Source organism: Sarcophilus harrisii, chromosome 3 (assembly GCF_902635505.1).
Source record: "Sarcophilus harrisii chromosome 3, mSarHar1.11, whole genome shotgun sequence".
Taxonomy (NCBI): Eukaryota; Metazoa; Chordata; class Mammalia; order Dasyuromorphia; family Dasyuridae; genus Sarcophilus; species Sarcophilus harrisii.
The window spans coordinates 432,028,820-432,050,401 of NC_045428.1; the positions used below are offsets into that span (position 1 = coordinate 432,028,820).

General features: G+C 33.5%; 1 protein-coding gene across 6 annotated transcripts in view; it reads right to left on the reverse strand.

The window, feature by feature from the left end:
* Positions 1-21,582, reverse strand: part of PDS5B (PDS5 cohesin associated factor B) — a 210,854-nt gene that overhangs the window by 54,587 nt on the left and 134,685 nt on the right. For all 6 annotated transcript variants that reach the window (XM_031960714.1, XM_031960713.1, XM_031960715.1 and 3 more), the window contains 3 exons: positions 12,230-12,335; positions 9,576-9,736; positions 512-635 (listed from right to left, as the gene is read on the reverse strand). In XM_031960714.1, coding sequence (XP_031816574.1) covers positions 512-635; positions 9,576-9,736; positions 12,230-12,335 — 391 coding nt within the window. The remainder of the gene's footprint in view (positions 1-511; positions 636-9,575; positions 9,737-12,229; positions 12,336-21,582) is intronic.

Consider the following 21,582-nt stretch of genomic DNA (forward strand, 5'->3'; position numbering starts at 1 on the left):
TACTCACTGTATATTTTTACATATATACGATTTTATCTCCTGCTAAAATGTGAGCTTGACAGCAGAGATCGCATTATTCATTCCATTTGATTCTTATCAATCAATCAATTATCTGTTGCTTATTAATGTGTAAGTGCTTAATAAACACTTTTTGATTAACTGAACTTCCGTAATTAATTCATGTAAGAAGTTGGGGGAGGGGAATGTATTCCTAAATAACTGTTATCAACAATAAAAGATATGGATTAGAAAGTATAATCAAATTACTTTCCATAAATCTCTAGTTTCCTTGAATTGTTAAAAATCAATTTAAAATGCTTTTCATACACCCACAAAAAATGTTTTTATAAGTTTTGCACTGAGATCTATAAATTTTCCAAAGCCATACATTCCAAAAATACATTCAATAGGACAAAATATTTCAAATATTGACCATATAGCAAAATCAAATGTTTGTATATCATTAAAATGTAAAAATCAGACTAATTTTTTTAAAACGGAATTTATTTACCTCAAATATCTGTGCAAACTGTGTCTCTTTACTGGAAAATATTGCATGGATACAGTGAATGGCATATTTGGCTTGACGTGGAGGTCCTTTTTTAGCTTTGTGATGTAGAACTGGAAGCAATGCCCTAAAATTAAGAAAAACAAAATAGAAAAATAGACATACACTTTATATTTTATTGTATATGCACTTAAAAGTATAGACAAATTTCCCAAAGGTCTATTCAAAATAAATTTTAGTACAGATTCATGTGTAGTAAAAAACTATGGTTAAAGGTGAAGTGAGTCTGCTCCCTCCTCTCTCCCCCATCCTTTACAGATGAAAATGAGAAGAACTGATTTTTGGATCAATAAGTGATATTAAAAATAATATTTGTGGTCTGCTTCCCTTTATCTATACAGTCCTGTTCCTCCCACCACAGTTCAGCTCCTTACACTATCTACCCAATCTTACACTATCTATAGAATGCAGGTCAAACTTCATTTGAAGGTCATTCTAATTTACTTTTCTATTCTAATCACCTACTGATTCTTTACATGAACTCAATATCCATTAATTTGCAATGTTCTCCAGAGATCTACTATACTTAGAAATTTCCACACTAACTTTTTGTTTGGAATTTCCTTCCATTCCGTTCAATTATCAAAGGTCCCATTTAAATTCCACATAAAAATACTTTCATTTTTACCATGCCAAATAAAAGTAACCCATTTCTTCCTCTTAATGCTACCTCTCTTGGTTTGGACAATTCATATGGAAGTTATATATATTGTTTTGTACTACAAATATTTTGTTTTCGTTATCTATTTACCTTATGTCAGGAGTCCTCAAACTTTTTAAACAGAGGGCCAGACTGTTGGAGGGCTGGACTATAGTAAAAACAAAAACTTTGTTTTGTGGGCCTTTAAATAAAGAAACTTCATAGCCCTGGGTGAGGGGAAAGGAATACTTTTCTAAGTGGGATGTGATCAATGGATATTGAATTAATGAATCAATGACCTTTAATAAATTCAGAGTGTTCTAGAACTTTCAGGGAGGTAGCTTGGTATAGAGAAAACACAATAAGGCAGTCAGAAGACCAAGTCCACCTTTAATAATGGTGTGCCATAGCTTATCATCTAAATTTCAGTTTTTACCTCTGCAAAGTAGAAATACTATTTTAATTACTTTGCCATTCTATTGTCAGAAAGGTGCTTTCTATCCTATAAAATACCATATAAATGAGCTTAAGTAATAATTATTTTAATAATAATAATAATTATATATTGTCTTCATAATGCTACCACCATACTGATCTAAATGTAGGCAATACTTTTTCCTATTCACAGGATCATAAAACTTTAAGAATTACATGGTACACAAAGGGTCCATGTTCATGTCCAAAAGTTCAATGTCCAAACAAGGGAAAAATCAAATCACAGATGACAAAATGGACAATTTACTAAACTCTATCACTTAATACAATAACACTACTACAAGCCTATATCTTAAAGACATTAATTAAAGGGGAAAAGGTCTTATTTATTTTATTTATTATTTAGTTCCTTTGGTGGTGACAAGAACTAGAAACTAACAGGACATCAAATCAATAGGGAAGTGACTAAATAATTTTTGTTATATAAATGTAATGAAATATTGCTGTACTACAAAACATGAAGCTATGCTTTCAAGAGACTCGTATGAACTGATGTAGAATGAAATGAGTAGAACTAAAAGAATAATTTATACAACAACATAAAAATAATTCTTATCTATTAAATAATCATTCACAATTTCAGACAACTTTAGAGGAAAGAATGCTGAAGTAAACATGCAGAATGAGAAATTACATTTCTGGACAAATCCCCACAGGGGAATTTGTTGTGACTGATGATGATACATATTTATTACAAGGGTTTTTGTTTTGTTTTTGCTTTCTTTTGGGGGATGGAATGAGCAGATTAACATTAAAAAAAAAAAAATTTGAATGGGACCCTTAAGAGAGTTCTTCCATTAAATTTAATTTCTTCATTTTACAAGTTACAGAAAAGAAGTGAGGTTTTCTCATGGTCCAAAGGTAGGTAAATTAGGATATGATTCCATGCAATTTAACTATAAAAAACCCAAGTGTAGCTTAGTCATTCTGTTTCTATCAGTCATCAGGATGGCATATTGTATGTGAAAAGACTGGGAAATGAAAACATCTTTAGATATTAAGAAATTTAACAAGGAATCTTTCACAGTAAGCATTTTTAAAAGTACTTAAATAATTATGTCTATATTTTTTTCCTCTTTTTAGAGGAATTTTCTGTTTTAGGTGAAGTTATGTTGAAAGGTAACTTCTATTTGGAACGTGAAAGTAAATTTTCTTAAGATGGAATGGTTAAGACCTACTATACAAATCAAAGTCACTAATAAAAGATTGTTGATTAGTTATAGGCCTTAAATGATTTTAGAACCAATAGTTTATTCCAATCATTTAACTCTAAAATCAGCACCCCAAAGGTCAAATATTCAACAATTTATTATTTTTCCACATAAAATTTGTATTTTAACATAAGTCAAGATAATTGTGACCCCTCCGTCTTGTGATAAAATAGTAAGATTTCAAAGAACAAACCTGAATAAGTAGACATACAGGTAAGCCCACATAAGATCTTTTTGGAAAGAGCCTCCTAGAAACTACAGAGTACAGTATGAGCATCTCACAGGGGGAGCTTGTAGAGGAGGTGGTTAAGTGACGAGTGATAATTTCTGAGTTTCGTGATAGTAAGAATGGTTCAGAATCTAAGAATATCCACCATAATGTAGCATAGATTTTCTATAATGTTATTCTTGAGAATATATACTATAATAGGAGCAGGTAGATGGCGTAGTGGATAGAGCACCAGCCCTGAAGTCAGGAGGACCTAAGTTCAAATCTGAACTCAGATACTTAACAAGTCCTAGCTGTGTGATACTGGGCAAGTCACTTAACCCCAATTGCCTCAGCAAACAACAACAACAACAAAAAACCACACCAAAAAATATTATAGTCACTGTTAAGGAAAACAAAAAACCAAAACTATCTCTTGGTATAAATTTAGACACTTGGGTTTACTAGGAAGAATGATGCATCTAAAAGTAACTGATTATATAAAAAGATAAATAGAATAATCTGAGAGATTTTTAAATACTGAAGGGCGACTACTACTATCTGACCGTTTTGGGTAAAAATAAAACTCCTCCCTCTTAGAGTGACATGCATTATGGAGGGGGAGGGGAACTCCACTAGAATATAAGAGCACAAACTTTTTTTTTCCCTATCAAGTGTCATTGACTAAGTAACATTCACTGATGACCATATAAGTAAGAGGTAATTTTTACAAAATATTAACTCAATTTTAAAATTAAAAAACCAAATGGTAATAACTAACAAAAACAAACAATATTGCATATAATAAATATCAGAAGGAAGTGATACCATGGCTCTAATGGATCAAGAGCTGGCCTCTAGACTACAGGTCTAATCCCATACACATTGGCAACAAGACTTTCTAGAAGTTATTTCATCTCCTGGTGCATCTCTCTTAAGAGACTCAGAGATGCCAACCACCAATGGAAGAGGGAGTTCTTTATACCAATAAAAGCAAAGGATTTTCCTAGAAGGAAGGAATTGAAAAGAGAATGGAAATGAAAAAGGAAAATAAAATACTGATTTGTAAAAAGGAAATATCAAGAAAAACCATGGGAGTGCACACAGGGATGGCAAAAGCATATGAGGAAATAAAATGCATTCCTCATTTGGTTAATGAGCACTAAAATAAACTATTACAGAAAAATTAAAATACACTCCAACACCACCCCCCATCACTCACATACACCTTTTCTGTACTGTCTTCTACAATTCAAATGACCTCTTTGAGATCAGAGACAGGCTTTCCTTTTGCTTGTTTTTTTAATCCTCATTATTTAAATAGCACAGAACCTGGCAGGCAGTAAATACTTAAATGTTAATTTCCTTTCTTCTTTTCTGCCCACTAAAGCCTGTCCATGTACTTAGCATCCTCATTTTTATGGGTGACTATATTATCAAAGCCAATCAGTCTTGAATTCTGAAGGTGATTTGACTCTACTCTTTCCTTCATCCTTCCAAATCCAATGGGTTAAGTCCTTCCTACTTTACAGATGTTCTAGATCTAGCATCTCTCTTCCTTCCCAACCTAAGATACTAGATCAGAAGCTGAATTCACCTTTGGCCTATAATAATTCTCCTACCTTGAATCACTGCTGCTGTTATTTCCCCTCTACAATCCATCCTTTGCCATCCATGTTAAAGAATCATCTTAATGCACCAATCTAATCACAATTTCTCCACTCAAAAAACTGTCAGTCTCTATTGCCTATAAAAAATACAAATCCTGCATAATTTAGTTTCAACTAACCTCTTTAGCTTTATTTCATAATGCTCTAATAAAACTGGGCATCTTCCTGGTCCCTCCCTTCTCTTAATCTTTCCCATCCTATTCTTTTCCACCCATGCTGTACCCAAGCCTGTAAAAGCCTTCTTCATTCCTATCTCACATTCAAAGTTGCCCTTATATCTCTGTTTATTGACATCCTTCTTCTCCTTCAAGGCCTGCTTCAGATACCTCTTCCTTCATAAAGCCTTCTAATTTGCTTTTCCTCGATTAATGTCGTGAAGTCAATATTTCACCCCTTTTATGAATTTAATAATTTTCCAACTATAGGAGTCTATATACCCCTTGAGTACAAGATTTTTTTTTAAATGTATGTTTCAGTGCTACTCATACAATAAAGGCTTAAAGGAAATAAAAACTTTGTCATACTGAAGTGAAATATATGGGTAAAAGAGCTTGCCTACTTTTAATCCCATGATTTATGTTTTATAATTGAAACAGAGGTTTACTTTCGTGTGACATTCTGAAAGTGTATGTATACTTTAAAATGATGTGGGTCTAGAAAATGACTGAAAAACTAAATGTGCATCTTTCAATTAAAAATTCCACTCCTGAAAATTCCACTGACATTAAAAAAAACTCATTATTTTGATTTACATTATTCTTTAAGAGATTGTGAAGTAATAGCTTCTAAGACACTATTTCAGAATGTAAAAAATTTACAAAGGGATTGAAATAGCCACAGAGTCCTTTATTTTGTCAAAAGACCTAGAGACTGATCAAGGTGATCTAGTTAAGAGTTGTGAATGAAGACACACTACTTAAAGGTCAGAGGCAAGAAGGCAAGGGCAGGGTCTAGAGTTGGGGGGGGGAGTTAAGTAGGATTCTAGTCAAGAGAGAATTGGTATGTGCATTAAGTCTACATCAGCAACACAAGATGAGAACAGAGAAACAGGGACAGGCTAAAAGAAGACAAGAGTTACTTGTAGGGTAAAAGTATGCTCTAGTGCATGGAAGGGAAGAGTCCCTTATCTGCAGGGTCTTTACTGATATGGTGAGTTGGGCAAGCCTTGTCATGCTGACAAGGTAGCACTCACAGGAATATGAACTCCCTTTGGCAAAGAGTATGCTCCCTTAGAGTTCACATCAATCAGAAAAGCCTAATTTAATGATTGTTAAATGTTTCCTTTAGAGCCAGCATTTAAATGTTAAATCCCCTTCCCCTGTTGTGCCACAGTTCTCTTTTAATGTCCTGACCCAGTTTCCCTAACTGTCCCATTTAGTTACTCTGCCTCAGGTTATAACCATTCCCTCTTAATGTTTAATAGGATAAAGGTTTTTATCCATTTTAGACATCATTAGCATATCAGAAGCCTCTCCAGTACCTCCCTCATTATGTCTTTCTAGGTGCCTGCCTCCATTATGTCATCCTCATCCTAGGTTCCTCCCCCCATTATATCATTGGTCTTGTTACCCTATAAAAGAATCTTGCACCCAACATTCCGGGCTGGATTCTTTGAGACAATAGTCTCATTCAGCCCTGAGACCAAACATGGATCCATTTGGTCCCAGTAAATCTCTCCATTTAATAAATTATTAAATTGTTCTCTAATCTCTATCTTGCTCAGTTTCTCCAGCATTACAGCCCCTACTCCCCTGCCCTCAAAACACATAGACACCTGCATATATACATATACACTTGCGTATATTCAATAAGTTTTTTTTTTTTCAGCATAGCTAAACCTTAATGGAAATATTCTACAGTAAAAAGCAAAGAAAAATTAAAAAAAAAAAAAAAAAGAAAGCGCACATTTAGGGTTAGAGCATTTAGGATTAGTTTTTTAGGGTTAGAGCACTATTGTTTAAAACTGTTTAACTGCTAATATAAAAGTTTTTATCCCTGAACTCTTAAAGGGACCAATTGATATAAACTGAGATCTTGAGGAGGGGAGGCAGGGGAAGAGTGGTCCTGGATTAGAAATCTCAAACCCTTCTGGGAGGGGCCCTACACTCTTGTTCATAGGGGAAGTAATATCATTCAACTGGAAATCTAGGCCTAGGACATGGTCAAGGCCCTCTATTGAGTTGAAAATTAGTCCCTCCAATTGCTCCCAAGCTCCAGATAAGCAAAGAAACTCAATAAAATCGAAAGTTTGTGTGCCCAGATCTTAAGTCCTAACAGGATTTTGCTGACAAAGAAAGTTGTTTTTTTAGTGTAATAAACACATTCTTGTCACAAACCTCGAGCCTATATTCACTGGGGTTTGCAAATTATTTCGCAAAACCTGTGCAATCAGCCAAGGGGATCCCACTGCTGTCAGGGGATCTCTCAACCTTTATTTCTCATACCTTAACACAATGATAATACACAACAATAATACAATGATAACAAACACACCAAGGCATAAATTATTTATCTGAACTCAGTGTTATCTGACATAGTATTTGCCACTGTCAATTTAAAACTACTACAAGCAGTATTCTTAACTTCATTTTAATCCTGACCAAGTTGGCTAAGTAATTTTCAGTTGAATATCAGTGTCAGAGATCTTCAGTGGACATCTGTCATATGCCACTGTGTGTAGTATTCATATACCCTAGTTATTATGGTAAATGAACGAGATGAGGTGAGATCTCTCAGGACAGTTGTGAAAAATCGAGTAAGGCTTCATCTATTTCAGAATTGGAGTAGGCCTGAAGGTCTTTGAGCATTGACTCAAGGGCATACCTAAGTCCCTTCTTGCTATCTTCCCATGACATCATTTTTTCCCTACTTCAATCAAATATGGGCAACTGTGTATTATTGGCAAGTTCAATTTTTTGGGTAGTTCCCACATTTAGAATGTTAAGACCTTCAACCAATGAGGATGATGGTCAGTGGTGGGAGGGGTGTTTGTGTTAGGGACTATTTAAAGTGTAAATAAAACCTGTCCCAGAAGGTGCTTCTTCCCTTTTCGCCCACAGCAACCTTTGGCTTTGCTTCAAGAGATCTCTCCAGCTTTTTATTAAATGGTGACCCCTCACCATTCTGGGCCTTACAAAAAGCATCATGTTACAAACCATTTAATTCCAGCGGGTTTTTGCAAATCATGGACAACATGGAAATGACTTAGTTCAATACAAAATTGGAATACTCATAATAGTAGTCAGTGTTGAGTGAATCCTCCTGGGCATTTGATTTATCCTATATCTGGAAAGAATAGCCTTACCTCTTTCCAAAAGGTTTTCCCCCTAGAGTTTGCTGAAATGCCTCTCAGGAGGGCCAGCCAACTGTGCCCGTTATGGTGAGGAAGCTTTTCTTGATTTCAAGCTTCAATTTGCGTATTTGCAAACTTGCAATGGCTGGTCTAATCCACCTTCCTGACAGCCCTTTAGCCACTTGGAGATAGCTGCCATAAGCCTTCCATTCCCAAACAAGCTTCTCTTTACATTCAGAATCTCCACGTCCTACAGCCAGGTCTAATATACATGAACTCCCTCTCATCAGTCTGAAATAAACTGCTCTATGTGGCAGAGTACCCCATAGATCATCATCACATCATGAAATTTCCAGTAGGATTTGGATTCTGCTTGAAATGTGCCATTGGTTTCTTAAATGACTAGCAATGTGATTGTTTAAAAGAGAAAGAACTTAGAAAATGCAGGTGAGGAAAAGGTTAGTGTACTTTTGTATTCTGCTGGATTTCAGGATGCAGTGGAACAAACTATGTTGTAATTTACAATCTCATTGTCAAAACACTGTAATATTGGGCACGTTTAACTTATTTAACTTTTGCTAATTTTCTTAAAATATTTGTGAAGTGTTATATTTTGTTTTTTAGGAAAACAGACCAAATAAAAATAGGAAAAAAAAAATACATGAATTACATAATTTTAGAACTGTTTACATTAATAAAATGGTGGGAGAAATAAATAAATAAAATAAGAAGCTAGACTTGTACAAAAGATTCTAACCCTTATTATAGAAAATATTGTTAATGAGGGCTGAATAAGACCCTAGGTCTATGTCTACCTCAGAGGTTTTATTTCCCCAATAAAAGACCAACTTGCACTGTAAACCCTAATTGATACCTATTAGATACTAATTCCTTTTTAAGGTTAGGCTTGCTAGTCAATGGTTTTAAATCCACCTTATGGTGGATCGTCTTATCATGGATAATTGCCTAAATTCTTTCTTAGGATTTGTTTGCTTTTTGGAGCTGAGGGTGCTTTAGAAACATTAAAACTAGGAGCTAGTGTCTTCCCCTTAATTAATTTCAAGTTCCACTAGGGAACTTGTCTTTTTCCATGTTAATCGCTAAAATCCCCTTTATTTGCTAAAAACCCTTATAGTGTTAGCCCACTGTGGGCAGCATAATAAACTCTTTGCCTTTTGATTTGAAGAAGGTCTAAATCTACAAATTCTTTTGAGACAACATGCAACACTTTCCTAAGACTCTAATACACTTTTGGAGTTACACCCCCTTATTCCCAACATTACTATGAGTTTCCAGGGTTTTTAAAAATTTCACCCAAATAAAAAATACATTTTAAGTTGTAAACCATACTATTGCTCTAGTTGATAACAAGTTCTGAGACTAGTCATGATTATATTTTCTGGGAAAAAACAAAAGATTAGAAAAATCTGATCTCATGAGAAGTATTTATACTTGCTTAAAAAGTGAACATAAATGGAATAAACAACTCACGATCTGATATGTGGGAAGTCTTCTTCAATTTTACTTCCTGTATTTTTGAAAATTTGTAATGCAGCTTCTGCTACTTTTTCATCATCCATTTTTAGGCAAGCCAGAAGAGATTCAAAAGTTTCCGCCGAATGAAATGAGATAGGATGTGTAAATGAGAGTACCTTAAAAAAATTATTAAAATGTTTATTATATTTGTATACCTTTATAAATATTTAAATGTTATTCTTTACCAAACTAGAAATATTATCTAACAAACACATTAGTGCTAATATGTATGAACCAGGCCTAATAAAACTTTTGACACTCAATTTCTTCTTATATATAATGAAATGGTTAGAATAGATTTCTGAGTTCTCTCCTAATTCTAACATTCAGTGATTCTCCTACCAACCATAAATTTAATTTAAAGTGGTAAAAAACATTATTAACTTTAGTTTATAATACTTTATTCCAGTGATGATATAGCTAAACTAGCGATAGACAGTGAAGAACTGATCTTAGTTTTCAAGAGGTCAAGGAAAAATTTTAGAAACATCACCTCAATAAGTAGTTTAGTTTTAATAATGCTATCATCCAGAAGATAACTTGTAAAAGTCCTTTAAATGATAATTTGGGACTACTACTTAAATGAAAACTATCACAATATCAATTTCTCACTTTCCCCACCTTGCCTGCTATAAATTTCTTATGATGAATAACAATTCATACTCATGTTCCATAACATTAACAGTCTATTTGTCTGCTTCCCCTCCCAACTTTCTGATTATTCTTTCTTGTTTATTTTATTAATTTCTCTTTTTAATCCCAGTCACTCTCCAAGGTTTAGTTTTTGGCCCCTTGCAGTAAAAATTAAAAGTTTTGGGGGAGGTTCATGCATTTTCACAACTTCAGATAATCCAGAATATGAGATGAGAGCAGGAAAAATATGATGGACTTGAAAGAAAGATTCTAGTTTCAGATCCCACCTCTGACATGTAATTAAACTCTATGGTCACAGACAAGTCTTTCAGTTTTCTTCATCTATAAAATGGGGGTAATAATTACAATGCTTAAATCACATGATTTTTGTTAGGTTCAAATGAGATAATGTAAAGAACTAAGAAGACTTTAAATATCAGTTGTTTTTATATTATCTCATCCACCTCTTCATTCAATAGATGAAAAAAGTGACACCCAAAGAAGTAAAATGAAGACTCCCCAAATCAGATCAGTAAGTGGCAAAGCAGGGCCTATATTCTATACCTAATATGCTGCCTAATGCAAACATCTACATTTTTGCTAAATTACTTTTCATCCTCAATCTATTATCATAAGCTTCAGTGACTATAAAAGATTGGATATTTAGTCACTGCCTCAGATATATAAAGGCAGATAACTGGTGTAAAAGAGTAGTAGGCATGGATTCATGAAGACTTGAATGCAAATTCTGCCTCAAATAATGGCTAGTTATATCACCCCAGACAGGTTATTTCTTTCAGCTTCAGGTTCCTCATGTGTAAAATGAGACTGAAAAGAGCAACTGCCTCAGAAGGTTGTTTTGAGGACCAACTTAAATAACATAGATAAAAGTTGTCTTTGTAAATTTAAACTACTAAACAAACAACAACTACTATCATTGTATAGTTTTAGTTAAATTCACTAATTTCTCCTTTCTTTCCATCATTGTATTATCTCTCTACCAATGGTATCGCCATCCCCTGGAAACTTATTGGATAATTCACACACTGAAAGTTTTCTTTGATTACTTCCTTTCTTTCATCATGTTTGTTACAAGTTTCAACTAGTTTCAACTACCCCCTTCTAGGTGGCTCCCAGATTTGGTAATTTTTCCTGGATGAGAAACTGAGACTCACAAACTTAAATGACTTGTCATGCTAAGTATTGACTGGGATTCAAACACAATGCTCTTTATGTTTTATTGCCTTATTTAATTAAGTACATTTTTAAATTCCTGAAAATAGGACTAAATCAAAGGCTGAGGAACATAGCTAGAGGATAGTTATAACATAAATTTTAAATTTTTCCCCCCACTGGAAATAATAACTTTAATCAGAGCCATCCTTTTGTGGGTAGTAAGAAGCAATTAAGAAGTTGATAGGCAGCAGAGTCACAGATTGGATAGATAGCCACAATACTCTCCTCACCTCTTCCCATGATAATTTAGGTAGGCTATGAGGAGATAGGACATACAGCCTTAGAGTTTCATTAGACCCACAAGTATAATTTATGCTATCTAAATATCAAATCTAAATCTACATAGCTAAATATATGATATTTAAATATTCAGTAACTTTCTAAAAAATGTTGTTTTATATAGAAATATTAAAAATAGACCAGCTTAAATTTCATCAAGTTAAACTATATATGAAACTGGAATTACTCTGTTACATAACAGTATTACACAGACCAAGTAACTAATTCTCAGTCTGGAAATACACATATATAAGTTTAAAGGAAGAAATTACATATAGAATCATAAAGAATAAGCTAAATGTATTAACAATATATTTTAATATATCAACTTATTAAATTATATGCATGACAGGTATTAGGGATACAAATAAAAAGAATGATAAAAAAACCCAACTTATAAAGAACCTTATATTTTAAAAAGGAAGATGTAAGAATGCATTCAATGTCAAAAGTGTACTTACCTTAAGCAATTCAAGGCCTGCCCTGATTGCTTGATCAGTTGGAACACCCTCATCTTCATCATCTGCTGTTCCATCTATTGACTTGTTCACTTGCTTAATAAGAGCACTAAAGAAAAAAGAATTTACCACTTTGAAAAAACATCCCTTAATACCAAAGTTAAAGAAAAAAAAAAAATTCAAATTGTTCATACATACACAAAAATTATACTTCATATAAATTCAAAATAACATTCCACATAATTTCAAAAGGAAAAACAATCACAGAGAATTTCAAAATTTAAATATAAGAAATTCCAAATTGCAGGCATCTTTTCAGAAATACCATTTTTTCTAATACTTATTATACTTATAATACTTATAATATACTTATTATACTTATAATACTTAAAGGAAGGAAAGAGTTTAAAAGATTATTGATTTTATCTTTCACATAAAGTAATCTAATAATAATGTTTACTAATTATAACCATTTATGAATATATCAGAATGCTCAAACTTCATTAGAATGATAACATGACTTGGTGGTTGACTTGTTAAAGTCTATCAACATTATAGAGTCAATGATATGATCAAAACAAAAACATCTAAATTTTTTTTAAGTACAGTAAGTTGGCAAGTTTTGAGTGCAATCAAGAATAGAATTATCTATTCTAAAAAGAAAAAGATTATCTATTCTTATAGTAAAAAAATATGAAAAACTCATTTAAAAGACACAGCAGAAGTTCACTATAACATTAAGATGGAAAAAGTCTCATAAGCCCTCTATTCTAAGCCATGCCTCAAAGGAACTCCCAACCAAAACATGCTCAACAAATGGTCATCCAGCCTCTACCCAAACACCTCCAAAGAGAGTGAAACCACCATTTTCAGAGGCTACCTTTTTCATTTTAAGGTACACTGTCAGGAAATTTTTTTCTGGCAAGAAAGTCCATACTAAATTCCGATCCACTGCCCCAGATTCTGCTTTCTGGGGTCAAGTATAATAAAACTAATCCCTGTTCTTTTCAATAGCTTTTCAAATATTAGAACTCAACTATCACACCATCCATTCTGTCTTCTCCCCAAACCCTCAGGTTAAAACATTCCTAGCCCTTCATCCAATCCTCTTATAACATAGATTCAAGGCAGTAGTTTCCTCCTCCTCCAGATATTCTTGTCAGCTTGTCAATTTCTTTTCTTTTTGGTAGCCCAGAAATTAACATAATACTCTAAATATGGTAACATCAAGGAAAAGTACTGAGAAATTATCACCTCCTTAATTCCCAGAAATTCAGCACAAGACTTCATTTTTTTCCCCTATCACATCTGATTCTTATTAAACTTGTAATCTACCTAAACCCACAGATCTTCTTTTTCACACAAACTCTTTTCTAATCCTATCTTTCACATCCTATAATTCTGAATTTAACTTTTTGGACCCAAGTACATATAAGATTTTATAATCATCTCTATTTTTTTTTTCCTTTTTTTGAGTGAAATAGTATGTATCCTCCTTTGCCCCTCAGGTTGCAAATACAGAAGCCCTTCACAGACTCAATACAGTGCTGTTTGCAAGGAAAATCTGACCAATTATTTTCCAACCTAGATCACCTCCTTAGGTAAACCTGGCATGCCCCCAGATCTTAAGGACTCCTAATACTGGTAGCAGACAGTTCAAACACCTAATCAGTTTGGCACATTACTGGTTCAGAACCCCAGCTTCAAATCTTCTCAGTAGCAGAGATTATTGTCATGGAGCCTCCACACTCAGTTTAATTTATTTAATTTCATTACATTAAGTTAAATATTTCAGACTGTCAAAATTTTTCTGAATGTGTTAATTTGATCTCTTACCCTTGTATCATTTCCCTAAAAGAACAGGGTTCTGTTTCAGATCTTCACCTAAAAAAGGCTACTGCAATCTTTAATAAAGGAGAAGATTACCTCTTTCTTCAAAACCTTAAAGATGTACTATCTTACCCTGGGAGCTTTCCTTGATCCTGATGTCTTTGCATCTCCTGAGAAAATTACTTGACATACTTTTATAAAAGCTTCTTATAAATAAATGCTTGTTAAATAGTTAAGATGACCAGAGTTGAAATCCTCTAAAATTTATTCTGTGAACTTGGGTCAATCATTTACTCCCTTTAAGGATTCAAGGAGTCAAATGAGTTGGGAAAGAGGGAAAAGCTTAGTGAAAGCTGACTGCTTTCCAGCTTGAGCTTTTCCAAGATCCTGCATGATCTTCTCAATAACTACTATTCTCTGCTTCCTTAAACTACCTTGTATAATACTTCCTTATGTTCAGGAATACCCAAGAAAAATAAAAGCTTAAGGGTAAAGAAATTTTCATGTGCCCAGCACCTACCAGTGATTTATACAAAGAAAAGGTGGTTGCTATTCATATCACTGCCTAAATTGCAGAAAGTCATCAAGCATTTACTAAGTACCTACTACTATGTACCAGGCACTGTGAAAAGAACTGACAATATATTTTTAAAAAGACAATTCACATTTTTAGAAATCACAATATGACAAGCGATACAAAATGCAAACAACTATATACATGATTAAAAGAAGTACAAAGCTGGAAAAAAAAATTTTTACAGTCAGTGTTTCTGATAAAGGTCTCATTTCTAAAGTATATAAAGAATTGTATCAAATTTGTAAGAATACAAATCATTCCCCAAGAGATAAATGATCAAATATATAAACAATTTTCAGATGAAGAAATTAAAGTCATTTATAATTATATGAAAAAATGCTCTAAATCATTATTGATTTGAGAAATGTAAATTAAAACAACTCTGAGGTACCACATCACACCTCTCAGACTGGCTAAGATGACAGGAAAAAATAATGACAAATACTGGAGGGGATGTTGGAAAACTGGGACACTAATACATTGTTGGAGTTGTGAACTGATCCACCTATTCTGGAGAACAATCTGACACTACCCCAAAGGGCTATAAAACTGTGCACATCCTTTTTAACCCAGCAGTGCCATTACTGGTCTGCATCCCAAGGAAATCATAAAAGAGGGGAAAGGACTCACATGTGCAAAAATATTTGTAGCAGATCTTTTTGTGATAGCAAAGAATTGGAAAAGGAAGGGATGCCCCTCAATTGTGAAATGGCTGAACAAATTGTGGTACATGAAGGTAATGGATTATTATTTTCTATAAAAAATGAACAAGCTGATTTTAGAAAGGTCTGGAAATATTTACATGAACTGATGCTGAACGATACGAGCAGAACCAGGAATACACTGCACACAATAATAGCAAGAATGTGCGATGATCAACTATGAGTAAGGAATGATATCATCATCTTTATAAAATATTTAATCAAATTTTCTACTTATTGGCATTAATCACATGGCATGTGTCTCTTATGGCAATCTCTCAGGTCTAAAATACATTCGTTACTCAACTGGGATTCAGAGAATTTCTGACTTCAGACTATTCAAAGTTTTTCTTCTGCCAATGGACAATGCCCTTCTTCCCTTCAAATCTTCTATCTATCTATCTATATGTCTGTCTATCTGCCTGTCTATTTATTTATTTGTTGTTATTATTATTATTGTTGTTGCTGAGGGTTACACAGCTAAGGAGTTTTAAGAATCTGAGGCCAGATTTGAACTCCAGTAAATCCTGCCTTCAAGGCTGATCCAATCTTGTATTTATTTTGCAAATATGTATACATGTTATCTTCCCTAACAGAAGGATACCTCCTTAAAAGCAGGGACTATTAAACTTTTATATTTATATCCCCATCACCAGGCAAATTGCTTAGCATAAATGATTAATGAATTATCAAAAAGTTACAATAGTGTTTTTTTTTGTTTTGCAAATTATATGGTAGAGCAGACAATTTTCAGTTGCAAGGTCAATAGTATCAAGAGACTTCTGTGTTTAGTTACAAAACTAGGATTTTATGTAGCAATGAGAAGTCAATTACAAAGTCCCATCTCCAATAAAATGTCTGTCCTCCAAATCATGTAGACTCTCTGACAGATGCAATCGAAGACACAATTTTATTCAATTTTCTGAGGATCATTATCAATCATGGTAGATATGCTCCCTCCTCATGTTCAGCAGTGTCATGAAGTGACATAAAGACTGTCCTGTTTAGGACAGTATATGTTTATATAATCCAAATAAGTGACCTCACTGCAGAGAGGAGAAAGAGATTCTGTTTGCTGATGATATTATGCTTATTTTCATCAAGCCCTAGTATATGACAGAATCTTTTCAATGAATCCCACAGCTACATAAGAGATTGAACTAAGAATCCATATAGGAAAAAAACAAGTAAATGGAAAATGCACAGTATCCAATTCTAACAAAGTTGGATAGGCAACCACAACACAGAAACTTTAGATCTTATACAACATGAATACTTTTCAAAAATAAGTGAACACTAGCTCTGGCAAGTATTAAATAAAATTTTAATTGACTACATTTTAATGATAAATGCATGATCACTGACATGGAAATTATATTAAAACTTATGTTTAAGAATAGTCATACCACTCACTTGTTAAAATAAAGCTCAAAATCAGCACCAGGTAAGAATGATATCATAACATTTAGATAATACTTTAAAGTTTGTAAACATGCATCATCTTATTTGATTCTCACAAAAATCCTATTAACTACTACAGGTAATATTTACTAATATTTATTTTACAGATATAAGAAACTGAGGCAAGAGAAGTTAAGTGATTTTATCAAGGATCATATAGTCATTAAGTGTTTCAGGTAGGATTTGAAGTTAAGATTTTCCTAATTTCAAGTTCAGTGTTATAATTCACTGGATGAAAACAAAGGACACAGATGAAGAGTATGTAATTAAAATGTTAAATCTAACCTAATCAAATAGACCATTCACATAAAAAAAAAATGAAAAATGGATAAAAGAAAAGCCATAAAGAGAGAATATCATAATATTCTATGGAAGTTTAACTAGTATGAAGCAATTAACAAAGTACATCAGAAACTAAACTACTTCAACCACTAAACAATATCCTTGCCAAACTGCCTCTTACCTCCAGAATCAAATACAAAACTGTTTGAAATCCAAAGCCCTTCATAATTTAACTCCTTCCTATTTTTCCAGTCTCCTTACATTTTATTCACTCCCATATGAGCTGTCAATGACACTGTCTCCTTGCTATTTTTCATATAAGACAAACACTACATCTTCCAATTCTAAGCATTTTCTCTCACTGTTTCCAAGCTCTAGAACACTCTTCCCTCCTCTTCTCTGACTTCTGGATACCTTGGCTTCCTTTAAAATCCCAGCTAAAATCCCACCTTCTACAGGAAGGTATGGACTCTTCTTCATATGCTAGCGCCTTCCTTCTGTTGATTATTTACAATTTATCTTTAATAATGATATGGGCTTAAGTTCAAAAGAAATAATTTCAGATGACAGAGATAGTAATAAATTGCATAGTGAATATAAGTAGGCTATAGAATTTGTTAAACTGTTAATCTTTTATTATTTGTTATCATTTCCCAATACATCCCTTCTAACCATTTTTAGAGTTTTAATTCTTCTAAGAAAGGAAAATAACTCAATCCAATAAAAATCAATGCATACATCAACCAACTCTCAACACTGTGAGCCTGGTTTCACATTTGACTGTAATATATTACTAACCTCAAATTGCATATGGGATTTGGAATAAAAGGATAGGCTGATCTTTCTTACTAATCAGATTTTTTTTTATCCTTCCAGAGAATTGCACTCTGATCCTTGTGCTCTAATAAATAACGAAGCAATGTCTGTCAAGATATTTAATTATAACAACTAATAGAAGTCTGGAAGAAATTTAAGAAATGATATTAATGAACTTCCCTAGAATAATAATATTATTATTAGTGGAACTTTTCAACCAATATTGTATTCATTGCTTATCTTTAACCTGTTTTTGACCCTGGATTCATCAAATCTTTTCAACATTTGAGGATGAAGAATATTAACTTCAACTAACAGGAACAGGAGATCAGATTACCATTGCTACTTCCAGTTCAGTCTACCAGGAATACTTACAACACTAGGAAGATTTTTTTTTTTTTGGGGGGGGGGAGGGAGGAAAGAGGATGGAAGGGACTTGTTTTTGAAGAGGTCGGGAGGAAAGGATAATAGAAAGGGAAAAAATGAAGAAACAAAAGGAATGAATTAAGGAAAAAGTTTGCTCCTTTATTATATGGCTTTACCATGCTAACTAGGTCCACTACAAACTTACAATAACCTTTACTATGTTCTCTCTGCTGCTCAGTAAATTTCAGAAATCATTTCTTGATGATTCCTCCTCTCTATTTTTCCCTCAGATGCTTTAAAAACCATTCTGGGGCCTCCATTGTTTGAAAAAACCAATTCTGTCACATAATTAACTAAACAAAGCCATCAATAATGATAGCTTCCTAAAATTTCCTCTCTATTTAGCTTAATATATTTGTCTCTTTTCTAATGCTTTCCTATTTCCCTCCTGTTTTAGAAAAAAAAATCCCCTCCTTTCCCAGACTAATGCTCTCTTAGTAATTCTTGATCCTATTAATTAATAATGGAGCCCATTTGAGTGGGAATATAGAGAAAGAAAAACATAAGCAATATCATAATGATAGTTTAACATTTACAAAAAAGACATTAACTGAAATGCTACTTTTACTCTGTTTTCCCATGAATCACAACTTTCAATTCAATAAAAATGTATTATTCACCAGCTGTATATAAGGTACCATTGTCAATGAATTTATAGTGAAATGGACATAACAAAAATGATTAAAAGAGAACCAAAATCCAAAGCAGGTAAAGATATAAGGGAACACCAAAAGATATTATCTAGTCAGGGTACTAAAGAAGCTTTCATTTATTGAATCTGAGGAACAAGAGTAAGGAGAATAACTTATAAGAACATTGAAAAACATCATTTACTTTTTTTCAGAAAGGTGAGGAAAATGGATAGCTGAAATTATCAAACAGCAGAATACATTTCAATAATTTTATAAGGCATTTTATTAAAAGGCCTTGAAAGGGACTAAGCTGAGTACTAAGCTGAGTACCAAAAGTCCTTGGTGGCCTCAAGAATTAGTCATGAAATGCATATCCTTTTACCTAATAATATCACTATTAGACATGAATCCCAAAGAGATTTTTAAAAAAGGAAAAGGACCTATATATCTACAATAATATTTATAGTTCTCCTTTTCTCAGGGCAAAAAATTGGAAACTGAGGGAACACACAACAATTGGGAAATGGCTGAATAAAGTGTGACATGTGAGTATGATGTGAAATTATTGTTCTATGGGAAATTATGAGCAAAATGCTCTCAGAAAAATCTGGAAAATTTTCCATGAAATGTACAGTATTTTGAAGTAACAGCAGTGTTCTGGGATGATCAGCTATGAATGCCTTTGCTGTTGTCAACAATACAATGATCCATGACTACTCTGAAGGACTTATGATGAAAAATGAATGAATCTTCTTAGTTCCCTGGTCAAGGAAAGGCAGGTAAAATACTCTGCAGACCACTGCTGCTTCCAAGTTGTCCTCCTCCCTCCCATTCAGTAATTTCTCTTCCATTGAGATCCAAGCTATTTATATCTATCAGTCCAATTCAAATCCTGTTAGCTGTTGTCTACAGATGCCTAAGGTCATTTGTCTTTCTTCTTCAGGGAATTCAATACTTGGCCTAGATTTTTCTTACCTCAACTCCTTACCCTCATACATATTTATTCTCTAACACCCCAATCTTTCAGTTCTTCAACCTACTCTCACCTCTTAAGCTATTTATTCATCCTATCTCAGTTACATAGAAATATGATCATATGATCATATCATCACAAATATATCATCTAACCGTAATCTATTGGTTTTTCATCTTTCCCTCTGCCTTCCCTTACATACTCCTATATTTTCTGCTTCTACTTGGTATCACATTCATATTGAGTGAAATGGAAAACTGAGGACTTCTCAGACTAAGACTCGGCACTAAAGGTTTAAATATTAAAGCTCTGGGGAGAAGAACAGAGACTTTCCAAGAGAAAACATTTAAGAGAGAACTCAGAGAAGAATCTGATTAACTATGTAATGGCTTGAGATAATCAAGTAATCTACAAATTAGCTAACCTCTATTTGTTAATTGAGAAAAGCCTGAGGTAAAACCAAGTCGTCTCAAGTTATTTTAGAAACCTCTAATTCCTCTGACTTAATTGATTAACCTTAGAAGTAGAACAGACTCTTTTGAAACAGGTATTGCTTAACCAAGACCCTAGTGCCACAAAAGCCCACCTATATTCCAGAGACAAAGGTCAAGTATTCCAATGATTTTAGGAGGATTAACAGGAGATGGGTGGATGAATAGTTTCTGTAAATTTTTTTTGACCATTTAAATTCTCTCTCAGCTTTGGTGAAAACGCCCCTCCTCTCTCTGAGACTCCAGTGAGTGGGCTGTCAGCTTCTCACGAGATTCTGATAAAACTTCTGTTCTTCACCTTGAGATATCTCTCAGTATTTTGAATTAGGGGTTGTTATCTCACACAATATTTTATAAACATCTCTGCCAAAATAAAATATGAATATTGGAAACATTTACTACTCATTACCAAATAAATTCTTCTTTTACAACTAATTCTGAGTTACATTTTTGCAAGTTTGTTAAAAATCCATTATATTTACCCTATAGTAAAATGTCTGGACTAGCTCCCTGGAGGGCCTCAGGATCAGCCAGAGTCAGGATAAATCAAAGTCCTTGGTCTTTAAGGGGAGAAGTAAAGGATATATTTGCCAAAAATATATCCTGGATTCTGGAGTCCAGAGTCTTTAGCCTCTCTCCTCCTCCTCTTGACACCAAGTGACTCTGACTCCTCTCCCCAAGCCCTCCAATCCCTGCCTACGATTATCTCACTAACAAACGTTCAGCAAGCACCAAGGGTGAGGAGAGACAATATCTAAATAGAGCTATTATCTCACATTGAATAGGTAGCCTTAAGTGTTCTCTTGTCTGATTCAGAGTTTCAGCCCTCTACACTATAGTTAAGGTGTTTGGATCTTTTTGTTTTTAATATTGATATCTAGGATTTATTAAAGTGCTACTAGGCAATACAAACTGTTCCCAAAGAAAAGTGAATAGGGTCCCAAATTTAGAGAGGGAAGGAAACGCAGAAATCAACCAATCCAATTCTTTTAGTCTACAAATGAATAAAGCAGGGCACAAGAAAGTTACTTGCCTAAGGTCACACAGGCAATAAGACTGACACTACAGTTTATCACATCTTCAATAAATAACCAAAGAAACTCTGAAAGCTTGAAGGTAATTTAGAAATAATCTTGAGTCCCCCCCCCCCATTTTAGAAATAAGAAA